Consider the following 16,177-nt stretch of genomic DNA (forward strand, 5'->3'; position numbering starts at 1 on the left):
GCCACCACTGTCCTTCACTAAAGGGAAAGTGTGTTTTCAAGTCACTTGCTGACCTGCCCCGAAGCTGAGCAACATTAAGTTACTGATTTACTCACAGCCTCCACCAGACTGCTGGCGCTGCCTCTGTTTTGCAGGAAGTGTGAGCTGCTTTCTGCAGGTAGCTGCAGCCGTGACGGTGAGTGGCTGTGGCTGGGCAGGCCGTCCTGGCAGTCGGTGTACCAAGAACTCCTCTTCACGGCCCCAGGGATGCTGCCCACACTGCCAGTGCTGCGCCAGTCCACCTGCACACACACACTACACACTTTAGCCTTTACGAAAACCGCGAGACGACCGCAGGGATTGGGTTTTTCTTTTAGCAACAGCCAAAAACCATAAGTTAATAATATTATTTGGTTTCAATGTATGAATAAAGATGTGATGAGCTTTTGTTACATTTTAAATTTCTAAAACTCATGAATTCCCTGGCTGTTTTTAAGGCATTGTTTTCAGGGTATCCACAGGTTTTAGCATGTCAAATCTAAGACTTTTAAAGACCTTTTTAATGCCATCTTAAATTAAATTTAAGACCTAATAGAACTATAAATCTAGGGACTGATCAAGTGTAGCAAAAAGTGTGGAATTTCCTGGGTTTGTGGCTCTTGGCAGCGCTTTTTGTGCTTCTTACACTGCATGCAGCGCCATACAAAAATTCACAGTAGACAGAAAAAAGCTAGCTAGCTAGCAAGGGTGCATTAGCAGCTAGATACTGGCAGCCTCATCCACCTCAAATCACAGAACGCAATAGGGACGACACAAAGCTGGCAGGAAATCCCATGTATGAGATGGAAAAGTCCCAGACTTTTTAGACGTGTGTGGGTCCCCGATTTTAATATTCCATTTCCACAGCGATGCAGACGGTCGATCAGCGTCAATCAGACCTGTATGAGCGGAGTGTAGCAGGGGCCACAGTCACGGCTGATGGGGGAGGCGGGAGGCGTGGCCCACGAGCGTAGCGACCTGGTGGGAGACAGACGTGGGATCCTGGTGGCGTCCAGACCGGCTACCGCCATCACCTGAACGGGAGAGAGGAGACAAAACAGGTTTCTGTCGGGGCATCGGCCACATTTCACTCGTTTCCAACTCCTCACGCTACAGGCGCAGGCGTACCTGCTGCTGCATCAGGTGCAGTGGAAGAGCTGTGCATGACGGAGATGGAGGAGCTTCATCTATGCTACTTCTTCTGCGAAGACACTCAAAGCTGAATGTTGGTGTATTGCAGGCTTAGAGGAAGCAAGAAGTGAAACTCTTTCAGACTCAGGGTTTTTGTGGCTGAGATACTCAAGAAACATATTATTTGTTTCATAATGTCAAATGAAAAACAGGAAACAAGCAAGATTTCATACACAGAAGAGTCAAATCAAATATAACATATGCACTGCAATTTACTATGAATTATTTAAAAATATATAAATTTAATAATATTAAGGTACGTTGAGTCAAACGTTTCAGTATTTGCAGATCTGAAAAAAATTCAATCACTCAAGCAATTTAATGATAAAAGCAACATGAAAGAGAGAGCAGCTGAACCTTGGGGGGATGGCAAAAACCATCTCCTGGGCGACCGCCGATCATCCTGGCATATCGGCTGCTTGTCGTCGTCACAGTAACCTTCGGACTCGCAGTCGTCCCTGAAACGGTCCAAATCTCCGTCTGCAGCGTCGTGGAAGTCCGACTTGGATAACCTGTCCTTGGTAAGCATGATGTCGTCTTCGTGAAACTCCTCCCCGCTGAAGTATTCCCCAGACTCCCGCTCTTCATCGCTGTCCCTGCCACCTGGCTCCTCTCGGCGAATGGTCGGGTGAAGCGCTCCACCATTTTTTGACCTGTTAGCAAAATCACACAGACGTATTGTAATTTTGGTTATTTTAAATTCCATTTCCAGTTTGTCATTTGATTAATGCTTCTTAGAATCTTTCATCTAGATTGAGAGTAGTATCTATTTCTGGCTTACAGCCCCTCTGCACAAAGCAAACACTGCAGGACAAGAGGCTAGATTGAGAGAGATTTTATCAGCACGACTCCAAATTGAACCAAAACAGATTCGGCATCAAAAGCTGTGAAGCTGTAAGTTATATGTCATTTCAGTGGCTGCATTGGTTACATACCTAATATAGGCCTCATAGTAGCGCGTCCTGATTCATGTAATGAAGGACGAGGCGATTCAGGCAGAGATGAATGGTATAAGCAGAGCAATGGAAACAAGAGAAAATTTTAAAGTTTTATATTTTTTTTCCAACAGATTCAATTCTGGATTTTTGCACAGGAACTGCAGTCCGTCTTTGGCAGGCACCTGGACGATCGCACGATTAGAAGAATTCACTTTGCAGAATAAACTGGTCATAATATTTGACCTGTTAGATGTATTTTTCAGTTGAGATCAAAATAGTAGTTTTATAAAACTTAATGATGTTGGACTGCTACCATTTTAACCGAAGCTGCGAATGCAGGCCAACTAAAACGGGATGTGGTTTCTGTAACCCACCTTGTGGAGTGGGACTTCCACTGCTTGTCATGCAGCCCCCTGCTGTAAGACGTCGATGACTTATTTCTTGCTGAAGACGGGCGGCATCTCTGCAATAAACACTTCTGCTGCCTCCCAGAGGACATCAAGAGAAGCGAGGGCACGTTGGCGTTGTTGAGGTTGGCGTTGGAGGGTATCGGGGACTGAGGGGAGGTGGAGTTACAGTGAGGGTAATCGTACAGATGAGGGGAAGGATGATGGTTGTAGTGGATGGGTGAGGAGTTCATCTCCGTCTCTCCTTCCTTGTCGCTGCTGCTGGCTCTCCTGCAAATCTGAGTGGGCGCGGCAGAGGGAGTGCAGTAGATGGGCAGGATCTGTAGGGGGCGCTGTGTGACGGTAGTGGGCTGGGGATGATCCATGCCAACGTGGTTAATGTGATTCCCAAAAAGGCCGCCGTTGCGCTTTGAGAAGATAACAGACATTAACAAAAAAAAACAAAGACCAACAAACCAGATTATTTGATTATAAATTGACTAATCAGCTTTTTCTATTTTGAACAGTCTCAACCAACCATCTTATTTTTTTTACAATCAAAGTGTACATTAAAACATTAAAGGAGACCTATTATGCTTCCTTGAACAAGTTAGCATATGGGCTGCACAAAACATATTCATTACATTTTTTTGCAAAAAAAATCCTGAGGAGAAATGAGGAGAAATCAGTTTGAGCTTCTCTAGGAATGAGCTGTTCTAGGTTTACGTCATACTTATGCAAATAAGTGCTGTTGGCCACGCCCCCCAATTTAATGTTTTAAATGTGAAAATGACTTCAAGCAAATGCACACTTGCAGAAAAAAGCATCTTTGAAAAACAACTGGATGATTGTTTTGGCACTTGGACTGTTTCTACAAGCAGAAAGTAAAAGCAAATGGAAGTACATAAACTTTTCTTTTTTTTTTTTACCCGATAAATCTCCTCTTCTTCCTCTCCCGTTCCATCTACAAGCCCCTCCTCCTGTAGGTCACATGATATGGCTCGGCGAATTTCTGGTCCAATGTCATGAAGGGTGCGCAAGCCGGCCTGCAAAGTAAGAACAACTCTAAGGTGTGAGAATTATGAATGTAGGGACTAAAACGTGGATTTAAATGAAATCTAAGGAATAGCTTTATAGTTGGGGTGAGTACTATAACTTTAAGGTTACTGTAAAAGTTAAACCTGACTTTACAGAATCACTTTAGAAGATTAGGATGTAACAAGCCAAAAATTACTTTGACAAAAACAAGAAAAAGACATTCCTGTGTGTGTGTGTTTGTTCATCATAGAAAATACTTAGTGTTGATACTTGGAAACCTGCCTGTTTCCTCAGATGTGGCAATGTATTCATTGTCAATGTCAATGTCAAATTTATTTATATAGCACTTTGAAACAGGTATAAAACTGCACCAAAGTGTTGTACAAGAACGACAACACAAATTACAAAACAGAGTAAAAACAATACATCAATTAAATGCCAAAGAGTAAAAATGAGTTTTAAGAAGTGATTTAAAATGATCCAGGCTCTGGGCAGATCTAATCTGGAAAGGTAAGTTATTCCATAAGACAGGAGCAGCTACAGAAAAAGCTCGATCTCCTTTCCTCTTAAGTCGAGTCCGAGGAACCGTCAGTAATAACTGATTATTTGATCGTAAAGTTCTGGACACAGACCGGAAATTTAAAAGATAAGGGGGGCCTAACCCATTTAAAACTTTATAAGTTAACAAAAGAATCTTAAAATTCATTGAGATACTTTAATGTTATTACCACCTTCCCCTTCAATTAATATGAAAGATTCACAGCATTACTTTTCCAAAGTACAGCCTTATAAACTAATTTAATTGTAAGATTTTATTACTTTTGTCCTTTTAAGGATAGCATAAAAAGTTATGCGTTACTAAAAAGCATTTTTTCTAGACTATTAAATAAGAAAATCAAAAAATTTAGAAAATTGTATGCCTTTTTTAAAATAATAATAAATAATAAGGCAAACATCCACGACTGTTTATGTTTTGGCTATACAAAGATTTGAAAGAAATGTACTGTTTTGTCATTTTAATTAAAATAGTTCACGTTTAGTTTATCATTAAGCAAATAAAAATACAAACAAAAAGAAATCACAATAAATACGTTTCTGTATAATTTAAAATAATAACTTTGTGACCCACAGAAAAAACACCAAACTAAATACACCAAAACTACCAAGCAGGTCACATGATTGTCAGTCATTATTGGGTTTTATAGCCAATAATGTTCCAAGGAATCCCAAAGCTGTGCAGCCGATCACTGACAGGGAAAGAGTTTCTCCATCGTGAGAACATATGGTGGTGATTAGGGTTCCTCAGAAGCCTCAGATTTATTTTTTTTCTCGTTGTCACCCTATGTTCAAAAGTTCCTTCTAATCCGCATCAGCAAAAGCAAAAACAAACAAATCTTCTGTTGTAGAGACCAAGCATGTGTCATGTTCAGTCAATCACACCCTGGAATAAGCTTAGTGTATAGAGTATTTCTTTCTTCTTGAGAAAATAAATTGAAGAAATTACTTTAATGCTCTAAAAATGTTTGTTTCACCCGAGCAATTAAAGCAAAATTAAAAATTATTAAAACAAAAACGTATAACTCCACATTTAAATGTACAAAAAACTCCTTAAATGGGCCATTTAAAAAGGCACTACATTTAAGAACTCAATTAAATAATATACATTTCTTTAATTATTTGATTTATTTAGGCCCCATCTGCAAAGAGTTCGAGATACAAACGGTTTTTACTCACCTGTAAGGCCAGAGTGGTGTTCTCCCAAGACCTCCTTCCCACCAGACCTTGCTCTTTGCGCCTCTTGAATTTTCTGAAGTAGTCCTGTATCAGGAAGGTGGCATAGAACTTCCCCACTGTTACCTCGTCATCTAAGTGAACAGACCAAACACACCAGAAGCCTCCCACGTCAGGACCCAAACACTTCAGCGCTGCTGATGTTCTGCTGTAAGCCGAGCCGATGCCAAACACACCACATTCAAAAATACCCTGGAGCCTGTTAGGGTTGTTTTCAGGGGGATCTAACGCATTACAATCTGGCCAACTATGAGTATTTTATCATAAAATAAAGTCTGTTGAGACTAAAATAAACTCTTAAATGATGCTTGACTGATAAGACAGTTGCTCACCAATACAACTGTAAAGGTTTTGTTACAAATACAACCCCAAAAATCAGAAAAAAAAGTTTGAACAGCATGAAAAGTGTCCAAAAAAAGAGAAAACTCTTAGAATGCAATTAAACATAAAGTTACATTTTGCAGGTGAGTCCACCTCTTGTACTCTCTTTTTCTTAGCAGCTTTTGTAGCGTTAGTCATGTATGCAGAATACCGTTTGTCTGATTTGTTAGAAACAATAAACATCCAAAGTGGGATATGTGAACATAATTTGGTATTAGACATTGGCTTGTGCCCTGAGCTGATCGTTTTTCAAATGCCTCAGTGTGTTTGAAGTGTGTTTCTATATGCTGAGGAGCAGAAATACAGGGTACGAATGCCTGAATGTGTGTCTAAAGTTAGAGCCATGTGTTGGGGAATGCCAAATATGGTCGTGTGTTGGTTCGGTCTGGAATCCAATAGTTTGTGTTTAAAGATCAACAGGGATCCTTAAACATTTCGCGTAAGATCAGTGCAGGGGTCTGTAATTTTTTTATATGTGACCAGCTGAAGTAAAATCCTGCTTAGAGAAGTTTGTGTCCATGGTCTTTACTTGATGTATTCTCACATCAACAGTTTGAAGCAGACAAACCATCACACACGCAAAACATCGATCTGATTTTAAAAACACAAATTCTCCCCAAACATTTTGCACGACCGACGACACGCTTCGCTCGGAAGTGTCTCCTGAGGAAATACATAGGGAGCTGTGTCTAGTTGTGTCCGGCTGACACTTAAAGACGGGGTTTGTCTGTAATAAAATATGATGCATTTAGAAATGCTAGCCGATTTTAGGCAAAGTTAGATTTAAAATGAAGGTTCAGACACATTGAAGAATGTACCCGGAGACTGATGCTTACAATTATTAATGCTAACATTAAGCAATAATTCATTTTGTTTTTCCAGAACAGCTTAAAAATCCCAATTTAGTAAACGTTTTTGTGTTTGTTTAAAAGTATCAGTAAAAGCTGGCATGACTGCTCTCGCAAGCAGATGTAGGGTGCTGTTAATTGCAGTTCTTAAAAATAAATTAGGATCAATTATATCCTCTAGCAGTAGGCCAGATCTTTACAAAAAATGTAAGATTAGAGACCAATTTACGGCCTCTAATCTGGCCGTAAATTTCCAATTTACGGAAATTGCCCGTAAATTGCCCTTTTTCTTAGCAGAAATACACTTCATCATCTCTGAACTATTTAATATTATTAAACACCATAAACGGGAAACATTTTAGATCCATTCAAATTGTTTTGTACGACTTTGTCCAGTTTTTGTCTTCAAAACTATTTGCACTCTAAAGTTCTGTCTGAAGTGAATCCACATTTGTGCTTTGCCGTTTTTCAGATTCGCAACTTTTTCTAACTTTTTCAGAACATTTGGGGTTGTGCAAAAATGTTTAAACCTGTTTCCAAAGTACTGAACTTATTCTTTGTGTACAAAACACTACGGGAGGATAAGAAGACCGATCTTTGTGGACAATTTCACCTGTCAATCGAGATATCATGTCTGGAACAGTCTGTTGAGAAGAGATTTAGTGTTTATACAAAGGAAGATCTAATCATTCGCAAATGCATTTTAAAACTCTCCTGTTGCTTCATGTCATATTAAAAGACAATTTGTTCGTCATCACCTTTAGAGAAAGAAAAGTCAATGTTTTCCTTTCTCCTTTTACATTTTTTGGAGCAATGTAATCTGCAGCAGGAAGTGCATGCGACAGCAGAGTACGGGGAAATCAGAGTCAGATCTACACTATCGATCACGAGGGTTCGCAGAATGAGCAAAGGATGTTCACCCAGGAGGAAGCCGTGACTACAAGCTCGTTCTACCTGCCATGCAGGGAGGCTCATCGGGTATGAGTCTGATTCCTCAGATAAGCTGTTGCTAAAGCAAAATGGGGAGCAGAGCAGAAAAACAAAACAGCTGAATCGTGGTGAGTGGTAGAGTTCCCTTCAAAAGTTGTTATCACCTTTCTTTGACCCTCTTGTTGCCAAAATGGGGTCAAGCAAAGGTGGTACCTGGAAGTGGACGCTTTAGGATGGAAGTGTTTCTTACTTGAATAGCTTAAGAAGAAAAAGCGTCTCTACCTCACCTGAAACAGCCAGAGAGAAACTTCAAGACTCTCTACTCAGAAAAAGAACCAATTAACCATTAATTTATACTTAAGCCTTATCTTAAGAAAATATATCAGTAGTATTTCAATTAGATATTTTGTTTAATATGTGCTTTAAATTTTAGTTACTCATTAAATTCATAGTGAGAAGAGTACATAAGTGGCCATGGGTTCCTTTTCTGTACAGAGCTTGTTGAAGTTGTTTTTAAAAAAAGAGGTATCACTAGTTTCATGCCACCAGACCAAAGCAGAACCACTCCAGAGAGCTCAGGACGGCAGAAAGAGAAGAAAAACAATGCCAGCAACTGAAAGCGGAGAAAGCTGTGGAAGAGAGACGCTTTGCAAAAAAAAATAAAAAATAGCATAAGCAAAAAGAAAGAAGGATTCACAAATTAAAGCACAAAAACATGCAGCATAACTGATTCTGACTAACTAAAGCAAACAAAGTGTGGAAGCTGCAAAAACTACTCAGACACAGGAAGTCACTTTAAGCAGAATAACAAACATGGAGAAGTTGCAGACACAGCAGGTTTCTAACAGCAACCATTTAAGAAACGAGCTGCTGTAAACAACAAATGAAACTTTAACTTTTTAGGACTGAATTGTAAATGCCCAAAATTGACAAGGCAAGCGGTCAAATAAACTATTAGGACTATGAGTTTAAAAATGTGTCGTTTCTCTGCAACACACAAAGATCTGTTAAATAGTTATTACTGGAGGTATGTTTCTTGAGCATGTATTGAGACAAATAGATAATCAACAATAAATTTTAACAAGTGACCCAAATTTTATTTTAAAAACTAGCATATGAAAGTTGTTTGCTTCTGTTTCTTTTAATCATATTGTGTAATATTTGTTACCCCCCATTCAATGAATGTAATTTTTGTTCCTAACAAATACTCTGTCTATATAAATTTTCTTTTAGACCGCATTTCACACATTTGTACGTTTTTACGTGACTGGGTCTCAGAAAGCATTTTCCTGAGTGTAATGACCACTGACCGCCTGCAGGAGGCACTACTTGATCCAGCAGCTTCATGCTGGTCCTCTTCCAGATCTTCTTGATTACGACTCTCAGCTCCTCGTTGGCTTGCTCCAAGTTACCTTCAAAGATAGTGAAAATGTTACAGTGGTAATAAATGAGTTAAAGTTAAGAACACCGTCTGATGACATCTGTAACTACATCATCACAGACCATTGAATTGGGTGGATATGCCTCCCTCTGGTGGCATAACATGGATCATGCATCTTTCTAAATGAACAACACCATGACCCCTAACCTAACAGTTTTCATATTTGTTGTTATTGTTCTGCCATGCAGCAATAATCAATGAGAAAATTTAAAAAATAATAATATTTTGTAGGATTTCGACAACCTGAGCTGTAGACTCACCCTCAGTCTTGATCTTCAGGGCGGTGCGGACTAAAGCAAACAAGGTGGCGTTAAACATGACGGTCCCGTCACTGTTGAGCGGCATGTTCATTGCCACCAGTCGCTGCAGCAGAATTCAAACTTCATTTTAGTTTAGACGCATTAGTGTGAAGGCAGGAGGGGTTTTTTCTGCAAATATGAGATTGTGAGTTCCATAAACCCACCTTACAGGCGACTCTGTGAGGACAGAGCTTGCCAAAGCCCAACGGAGGCTGGATCCTCCTCAACAGGGTGACCACATCAAGATGTTTAATCCTACCCCTAAGAACACATTACGTGGAAAGGAAAGGCATTAACATGTTCCAGGAATTATCAAAAAAATAAACATTCAGGAACAAATCTTAATCAAAATGTTGTTTTTGTTTTGTTTTTCTGCCCTTACTTGGCTTCAGGATCATATTCAGACCATATCCTTTTAAATTCATCCAGATGGTGAGGGCCAAGAATGGACCAATCACGAGTCAGGTAATCAAAGTTATCCATAATGACCGCAACAAAGAGGTTGATAATCTGAAACAGGAACATCCAGTATTTTTGAACCGTTTCATCAATTGTTTTACTGTGAAATCTGGTTGACTGTTAGGTCTGTGGTGAACTCGTGAGGGGCAATGGAAACTGTGAGATGTCCAGAGGAGTACCAGGAAGGCGCAGAGCATGTAGAAGCTGATGAAGTAGATTATAGCAAAGTTGCTGCCGCAGGTTCTCTCCTCTCCCGGGTTGTAGTCGGACTCCGAGTCGCACAGCTTCCCCGGCAGACAGCCCAGCATGATCTCCTGCCACGCCTCCCCTGTAGCACATCTGACACAGATTAAGAAAAGTGACTTAGACAGCTGCCACACATATTTACGTAGTACTGATAATGATTGTGCCAACCAAAGTTGCAAAATGTCCAAACCTGAACAGCATCAGGACGGCTTGGGGAAATGTCTGGAAGTTGTTGTTGCGGTTGATTTGGGTTCCGTCCACCATTGCTATTTTTCCAAACACCTAAAAGCAGAATCTGCTAAAGTAAGATTCAAAGGCTACAGTAACAGATATGATCCTAAAAAAATAGGGTGTTTGGAACGAGCCATTGTAGAGGATGAGAAAGTTTTTCCAAACATCTGTCTACACGTCAGACAAGATTACCTGCATCCCGATTACAGCATAGATGAAGAACAGCATGGCTATCAGGAGGGCAACATATGGAAGAGCCTATTGTGGGATAAAAAAAAAAGTATTATTGAGTTTCTTTTCTGCAGCGTATATTGAAGTTGTTAGAGTTTTTGGCTAAGCAAACAGACAAAATACTATGAAGTTATGAATTTAGACACAAACTGCAGAGATATTTTGCATTGCTTTGTAGCAATAAGCATCCCTGCTAATCTGAGTACCTATGTTTGACTTTTACAAGATCCTAGTGGTTTTTCAGAAAATAACTTAATTCAATTATTTGTATAACCTAGAGAAAATCATTAACTTCCTTTTGCATTCACGTGAGGATTGTTGTAACTTCAGTCTGCTGGAGCTGAGGGAGGGCTTAGATGAGAATGCAGCACTCCTCCATTTTCATTGTGTCGAAGGTTTTTGTCACCATCTTAATGCTAAGCCAGAAACGATGCTTCCCAGACTCCATGTGAGAAAAACTGTGACAACCCAACTCTGTCTAATTAGCACACAGCAGACTAAGCAAACACTGAGCTTCGTCTGATTGCAGAAAATTATTTTAGTTTCTGAGATAGCAGCTCACGTCCACGATTTAAATTTTGCATTATATTGTTTCTATGTCACAAACGGCATCGATTGTGAGATTGCAAATACTTTTTCACAACTCTGCATGCTCTCAGACTTTTCACCTGGAAAGACTTGATGAAGGTCCACAGCAGAGTCCTGATTCCTTCCCCTCTGCTCAGGAGTTTGACCAGTCGCATCACCCTGAACAGGCGGAAGAAGGTGATGGAGATGCGAGCGCTGTCCTCTGTGTTCTGGATGTGAAGACGAAACCAAGACACCAATAAGCCAATGGTACTACCTTTGTAGTATTTGGGGCTTCGCATTACTCATTCATTCATGCAGTCAGTGACACATGCAACCATTCAATATGCATGAATGAACTAAAAAGGAGCAAAAACCAACAAGGCGGTGGATCCAAGACCTGTAAAGTATTATTGTTCTGCTTCATGACAACAACCAACCTGCATGCAGTCTTACTGAGAGTTACATCACAGAGCATTAACAGACCTGAATGACTTACACACAGTGGCAGATTAAAACAGACAGAATATCCCAAAAGTACGGGCTAAACAAACCATGTCTTAGAACTACAACATGAGGATTAGCCTGGCTTTGAACTAGACAACCAAGTCACACTTAAACAGAAATGGTTGCCAATCTGTCTTTAAAAACTTTAGTCAAACATTTGGAATGTATTACAAAAACCATCTCCGTGTTATCCTGTGTGCCATCATGCCATGCGCCCGCACAAGATGAGATGCAGGGTTGAAGTGGAACTTATGCCAAAATGCAACAAACCAGAAAGAGCCGAAACAAGACTGTGACAGTGAGAGATACCGACAGCTCAAACACAAACTGTAATACTTGACTTACAACAAATTCTACAATTCATAAAAGCATCTTGTTGGCTTTAAAAACAATCTCTCGACAAAAACTGTCACAACAGAACGATGTAGATGCTTTTGCTTTCAGATGACGACAGAGGGATGACGTTCTTGACAAAAGAGGTGGGGCTTGTTCTTACCCCTGGATCCTCTATCACCTTGACAACGGGAATGGCTGCCGACTTGAAACCAGAAGTCTAACGTTAATCCGAGTTGCAGCTGCACAGCTTCAAACCATTCTTCACATTTTTACGCTACTTATGTTTTCTACAGCATCTTTTTACATACATGACAGGCAGAAAACCTTTACAATTTATCTGATAGAACTTCATCAGGAGTGTGAAGCTTCTCATGCAAAAGCTTTGACACATCTGGAGGAACACCGAATACGTAAAAATGCCTTGTAAACACTTTTATTCCCCTTAAACCTTTTCATACTTTGTCATCGTGCACTTAAGTATACTTCACTGGAATCTTAGACCAACACAAAGTAATGAGGTGGAAGGAAAATAATACATAGTCACAATTGTTTATTTGTTTGTTTTATTTATCTGTATGTAGGGGACACAACAAGAGTGTGGAAGAATTTGTTCTGTTAAGATGAAACTAAAATGTAACTTTTTCTTGTCACTATTTGTACCGTAAGACTTAAACTGCACATTGTCCCCACGGTGAAGCATGATGATGTTAGTAGTTATGATGCTTCAGGTTTGAGAAGAGGATGGATGGAGCTATTTTCCTTTTAATTAATAATTATGCATCACTTGCAGTTTATTATGTCAGATTCTATTAAAATCCTATTTAAAAGTCTGAGGTTATAATGTGACAAAAGGTGAAAACATTAATGAGGTGTGAACAACCTTTACAAGGCAGTGGATTAAAAATAAAACACATGCATATCACAACTTATGAGTAAAAACATTTCGTGGGGTAAAAAAAAGTAAAGTAAAACAAGACCCAATCCCGACTTTTGGTCAATAACTAACCCTGCTCTATGTGTCATGAAATGCAGGCATGCTCTCATGAAACATTCACAATTCTTTCTGTAGGATTTGTCTTTCTACATTAAAAATCATCTGCAGTATGTTTATTCCCCCCAACCACTCACTCAGGATAAACCAACATTTAGCTGCGGACAAGAAGGAAGCATGAAACCAGAGCTAACGTGAGTCACAAACCAGGACATGGAGCGACCTTGCAGCAGCAGCAGCAGCAGCAGCACTGAACGTTGCTGCTTTTTGAAGGAAATGCAAACATAAATGCTGATAGCAAGTAAAACAGCTGAGCTCAGTTGCATTCAAAGACAACTGTTTAAAAGAAAAACAACATGGCCTTTGAACAGATGTGCCAACTACTTATCATTGCCTCTCTTTTTTTTAAAACAAACAACTGAAGTGGATATCTATGTGTATGTCTGTAAAATCTGTTGCTACCGCTGTGAAAATCCAATAGAAAACAAGAAGAAGGTTGTGTTCTTGAATGCAACTCTGATGCTAAAACAAGGCGCTCCTGCAGGGAACGACACAGAAAAGACGTGTGAGAGATGATTACTTACATTGATCTCAGTGATGGCAATGTCAACCACGCTACCCACAACAATTAAGGCATCAAACGTGTTCCATGCATCAGCAAAATAGTTCTGCAAGCACAGGCAACAGAGACACACAGAAAAGAGGATAGACAGAGACAAAAAGCAAGTAGGAAGAAAAGGTAAGAAAGGAAAGACGTTTGACAGATAGAAAAGTACATCAAAAAGTTGAGCTTCAGTAAAACAGGATGAAAGTCAGAGTCCTCCTGTCAGAGTTTGTGGGAGCGCAGGCCTTTAAAGTTCAACAGTAGCTAACCAGTTATTGTCATGAATCCTTTTGTGTTTGTTTATGTGAATGCTGAAGCTAAAAGAAGGAAACAAGAACATAGAATAAATCCAAAACATTTTTGGTTTCATAAGTTTGGCTTCAGTCACTGAAACTTTTGCTTTTTACAGTGACCGACCCTGAATATTCACGTGTGGCTAAAGATTCTGACACACAAAAAGCCTTTATGTTGACATACTGGCCCACACAAAGATAGGACAGGAAGGAAAGGACAGGAAAAAGGAAACAGGTTTAGGAAGGATTCAAAGGAGAGAAGCAAAAGTAACATCTGGAGGAGCAGGAAGAGGGGCTGACAGAGCTGCACAGTCTGACGTCTTTCTACCTGGCTGAGTATGATGTCGACTACACTGCCGATCACCACTAGAGCGTCGAAGACATTCCAGGCGTCCCCGACATAACCCTGAATACGGTGACATACACAGCCAGCAGGGGGACGGGAGGCGGGGCACAAGGGGAGGGAGCATGAGGTACGAGGAAAAGGCAAAGTGAGGACTGAACTTCAGACTGTGGGGGGAAGTATAAAAAGTTTTCTAACAGGAGGAAGCAGAGGGTACAGGATGAGACACTCACTCTGGGTTTGAAGGCAATGAGCTTTAGGATCATCTCCACTGTGAAGACTCCTGTGAAGACCATGTTGAGGATGTCCATGGCGTAGTTAAACAGATGAGACTGGCCGTGGTGCTGAGGGGAGGCAAGCTGACCGTTAGAAGTATTCATTTGACATTGTTACAATCACAAACTGATCAATGCAAAACGCAAGAAAAGTTTTTCGTTTTTATAAATTTCACAAAATGTAGAATGTTGTTTTGGTTTCCAGCCTAAAACAGAAAGATTTAAATCAAAGTATATTCTTCTGTTAAAATGGCCCAGTAAAAGTCCAGTTCTTGTTTTTGTCTCAAGATACAGAAAGCTGCTGGTAGAGACATAATCCAAAAGACTTGCAGCTTTGATTACAGCAAGAAGTGGTTCTACAAAATGTAACTCATGCATGATGAATACAAATGCATGTTGGAACAAACAACTGCATTTATATGGAGATTAAACATATGGTGACTGTTCACCTGTTAGATTATTTCTATAGACAACCGGGTGCACTTGATTTTTATTTATGAGAATCACAATAAGCAGGGCAGAATGTACATGCCTTGTGAAAATCATGTAACTTTTCCTTTTTTGTGTGACTTTGTGGTGGTCTGTCACAATAAAACCCCAACGACAAACATTTTTTATGGTTGCAATGTGACCGAATGCGAAGACGTTCAATATTAAGTCAAGTGTTTTACATTAGGATGATAAATCCTACCAGGAGAACTTACCTGAATAGCCAGACACAGCGTGTTGAGGATGATCAGGACAAACATGACGTACTCAAAGCCGGTGGAGTTGACCACATACCAGAACTTGTACTGGTAGGGATTTTTGGGAATGTAGCGGCGCAGAGGGCGAGCTTTCAGTGCGTACTCCACACACTGGCGCTGCGGCAGTGTAGAGGGTGACGCAAAGGAACAGACAGACAAACAGACTCGTGAGCGAAAACCAGGAAAGAGCTACGGGTTCCTCTGAAGCCGATCTCCCTCGGCAGCCACCGACCTGGTTCTTGTCCAGCTCGCAGTTCTTGTACTCCTTCTCTCCCTGCTCCTGGAAGGTCACGATGACGAAACCAACGAAGATGTTCATCATGAAGAAGGCGATGATGATGATGTAGATGATGAAGAAGATGGAGATCTCGATGCGGTAGTTGTAGATGGGGCCCAGGTTCTCCCTGTTGGAGTCGATGGCCTTGTACAGCAGGCTGCCAGGACAAACATGATCCAGTTGCAACACTGAGCACAACCTGCTTCATTCACATAAATATTCCCCTGTGACACATCAGCAACTATGAGACTAACAGTCACCGTCAGCTTTGACAGAGCTGTAAACATCACTTTGCTTAGGTTTCTGAACTGACAGTGGACCGATACTCACGTGGGCCAACCCTCAAAGGTGGAGACGGTGAACAGGGCCATCATGGCCATGAGGACGTTGTCAAAGTTGAAGTCGCTGTTGTACCAGATCCTCTCCTTCACCATGGGTAGAGCCGTGTCCCCGTTGTTGTAAAGAATGTATGTCCCCCTATTTTAAAAACCATCTTTAGACACTTAATCTACAAGCACAACACTGTCCAAATCTTTTAAATGTCTCCTTGTTTTTTTTATTATTTGCTTCCAGGCAGCAACACATTATTATAATATTTTATAATGGCTTTGATAGTTTTTAAGCCTTCTGAAGGTCTCTCATCATACTTGTTACAGCTTTGGCTGCTTGTCTATTCATTTCCTGTATATTCCTTTGACCTGAATGTCACCACATGTCCAAGGTCTGCATAGACAAGTGTGAGGGGAGATGAGCAGAGGACAAATAAAAAAAATCTCAAGCTTAAAAAACAATTACAGCACTTGAACGATC

General features: G+C 40.4%; 1 protein-coding gene across 2 annotated transcripts in view; it reads right to left on the reverse strand.

Annotated features, from left to right (window-relative positions):
* cacna1db (calcium voltage-gated channel subunit alpha1 Db) overlaps window positions 1–16,177 on the reverse strand; it is a 72,113-nt gene that overhangs the window by 5,066 nt on the left and 50,870 nt on the right. Inside the window, exons 27-48 of one of the 2 annotated variants that reach the window (XM_088007449.1) lie at window positions 15,698–15,844; window positions 15,323–15,524; window positions 15,049–15,207; window positions 14,303–14,413; window positions 14,055–14,132; window positions 13,414–13,497; window positions 11,097–11,225; window positions 10,390–10,455; window positions 10,157–10,248; window positions 9,900–10,059; window positions 9,644–9,771; window positions 9,426–9,522; window positions 9,223–9,325; window positions 8,832–8,933; window positions 5,306–5,436; window positions 3,463–3,579; window positions 2,522–2,961; window positions 2,145–2,171; window positions 1,567–1,862; window positions 1,147–1,259; window positions 918–1,052; window positions 96–281 (exon numbers count right to left, since the gene is read on the reverse strand). In XM_088007449.1, coding sequence (XP_087863575.1) covers window positions 96–281; window positions 918–1,052; window positions 1,147–1,259; window positions 1,567–1,862; window positions 2,145–2,171; window positions 2,522–2,961; window positions 3,463–3,579; window positions 5,306–5,436; window positions 8,832–8,933; window positions 9,223–9,325; window positions 9,426–9,522; window positions 9,644–9,771; window positions 9,900–10,059; window positions 10,157–10,248; window positions 10,390–10,455; window positions 11,097–11,225; window positions 13,414–13,497; window positions 14,055–14,132; window positions 14,303–14,413; window positions 15,049–15,207; window positions 15,323–15,524; window positions 15,698–15,844 — 3,103 coding nt within the window. The remainder of the gene's footprint in view (window positions 1–95; window positions 282–917; window positions 1,053–1,146; window positions 1,260–1,566; window positions 1,863–2,144; window positions 2,172–2,521; window positions 2,962–3,462; window positions 3,580–5,305; window positions 5,437–8,831; window positions 8,934–9,222; window positions 9,326–9,425; window positions 9,523–9,643; window positions 9,772–9,899; window positions 10,060–10,156; window positions 10,249–10,389; window positions 10,456–11,096; window positions 11,226–13,413; window positions 13,498–14,054; window positions 14,133–14,302; window positions 14,414–15,048; window positions 15,208–15,322; window positions 15,525–15,697; window positions 15,845–16,177) is intronic. The other variant, XM_088007448.1, reaches the window with a different exon arrangement.

The sequence above is a fragment of the Poecilia mexicana genome, unplaced genomic scaffold (genome assembly GCF_051168715.1).
Source record: "Poecilia mexicana isolate PSO_F unplaced genomic scaffold, ASM5116871v1 scaffold_7, whole genome shotgun sequence".
Lineage (NCBI taxonomy): Eukaryota > Metazoa > Chordata > Actinopteri > Cyprinodontiformes > Poeciliidae > Poecilia > Poecilia mexicana.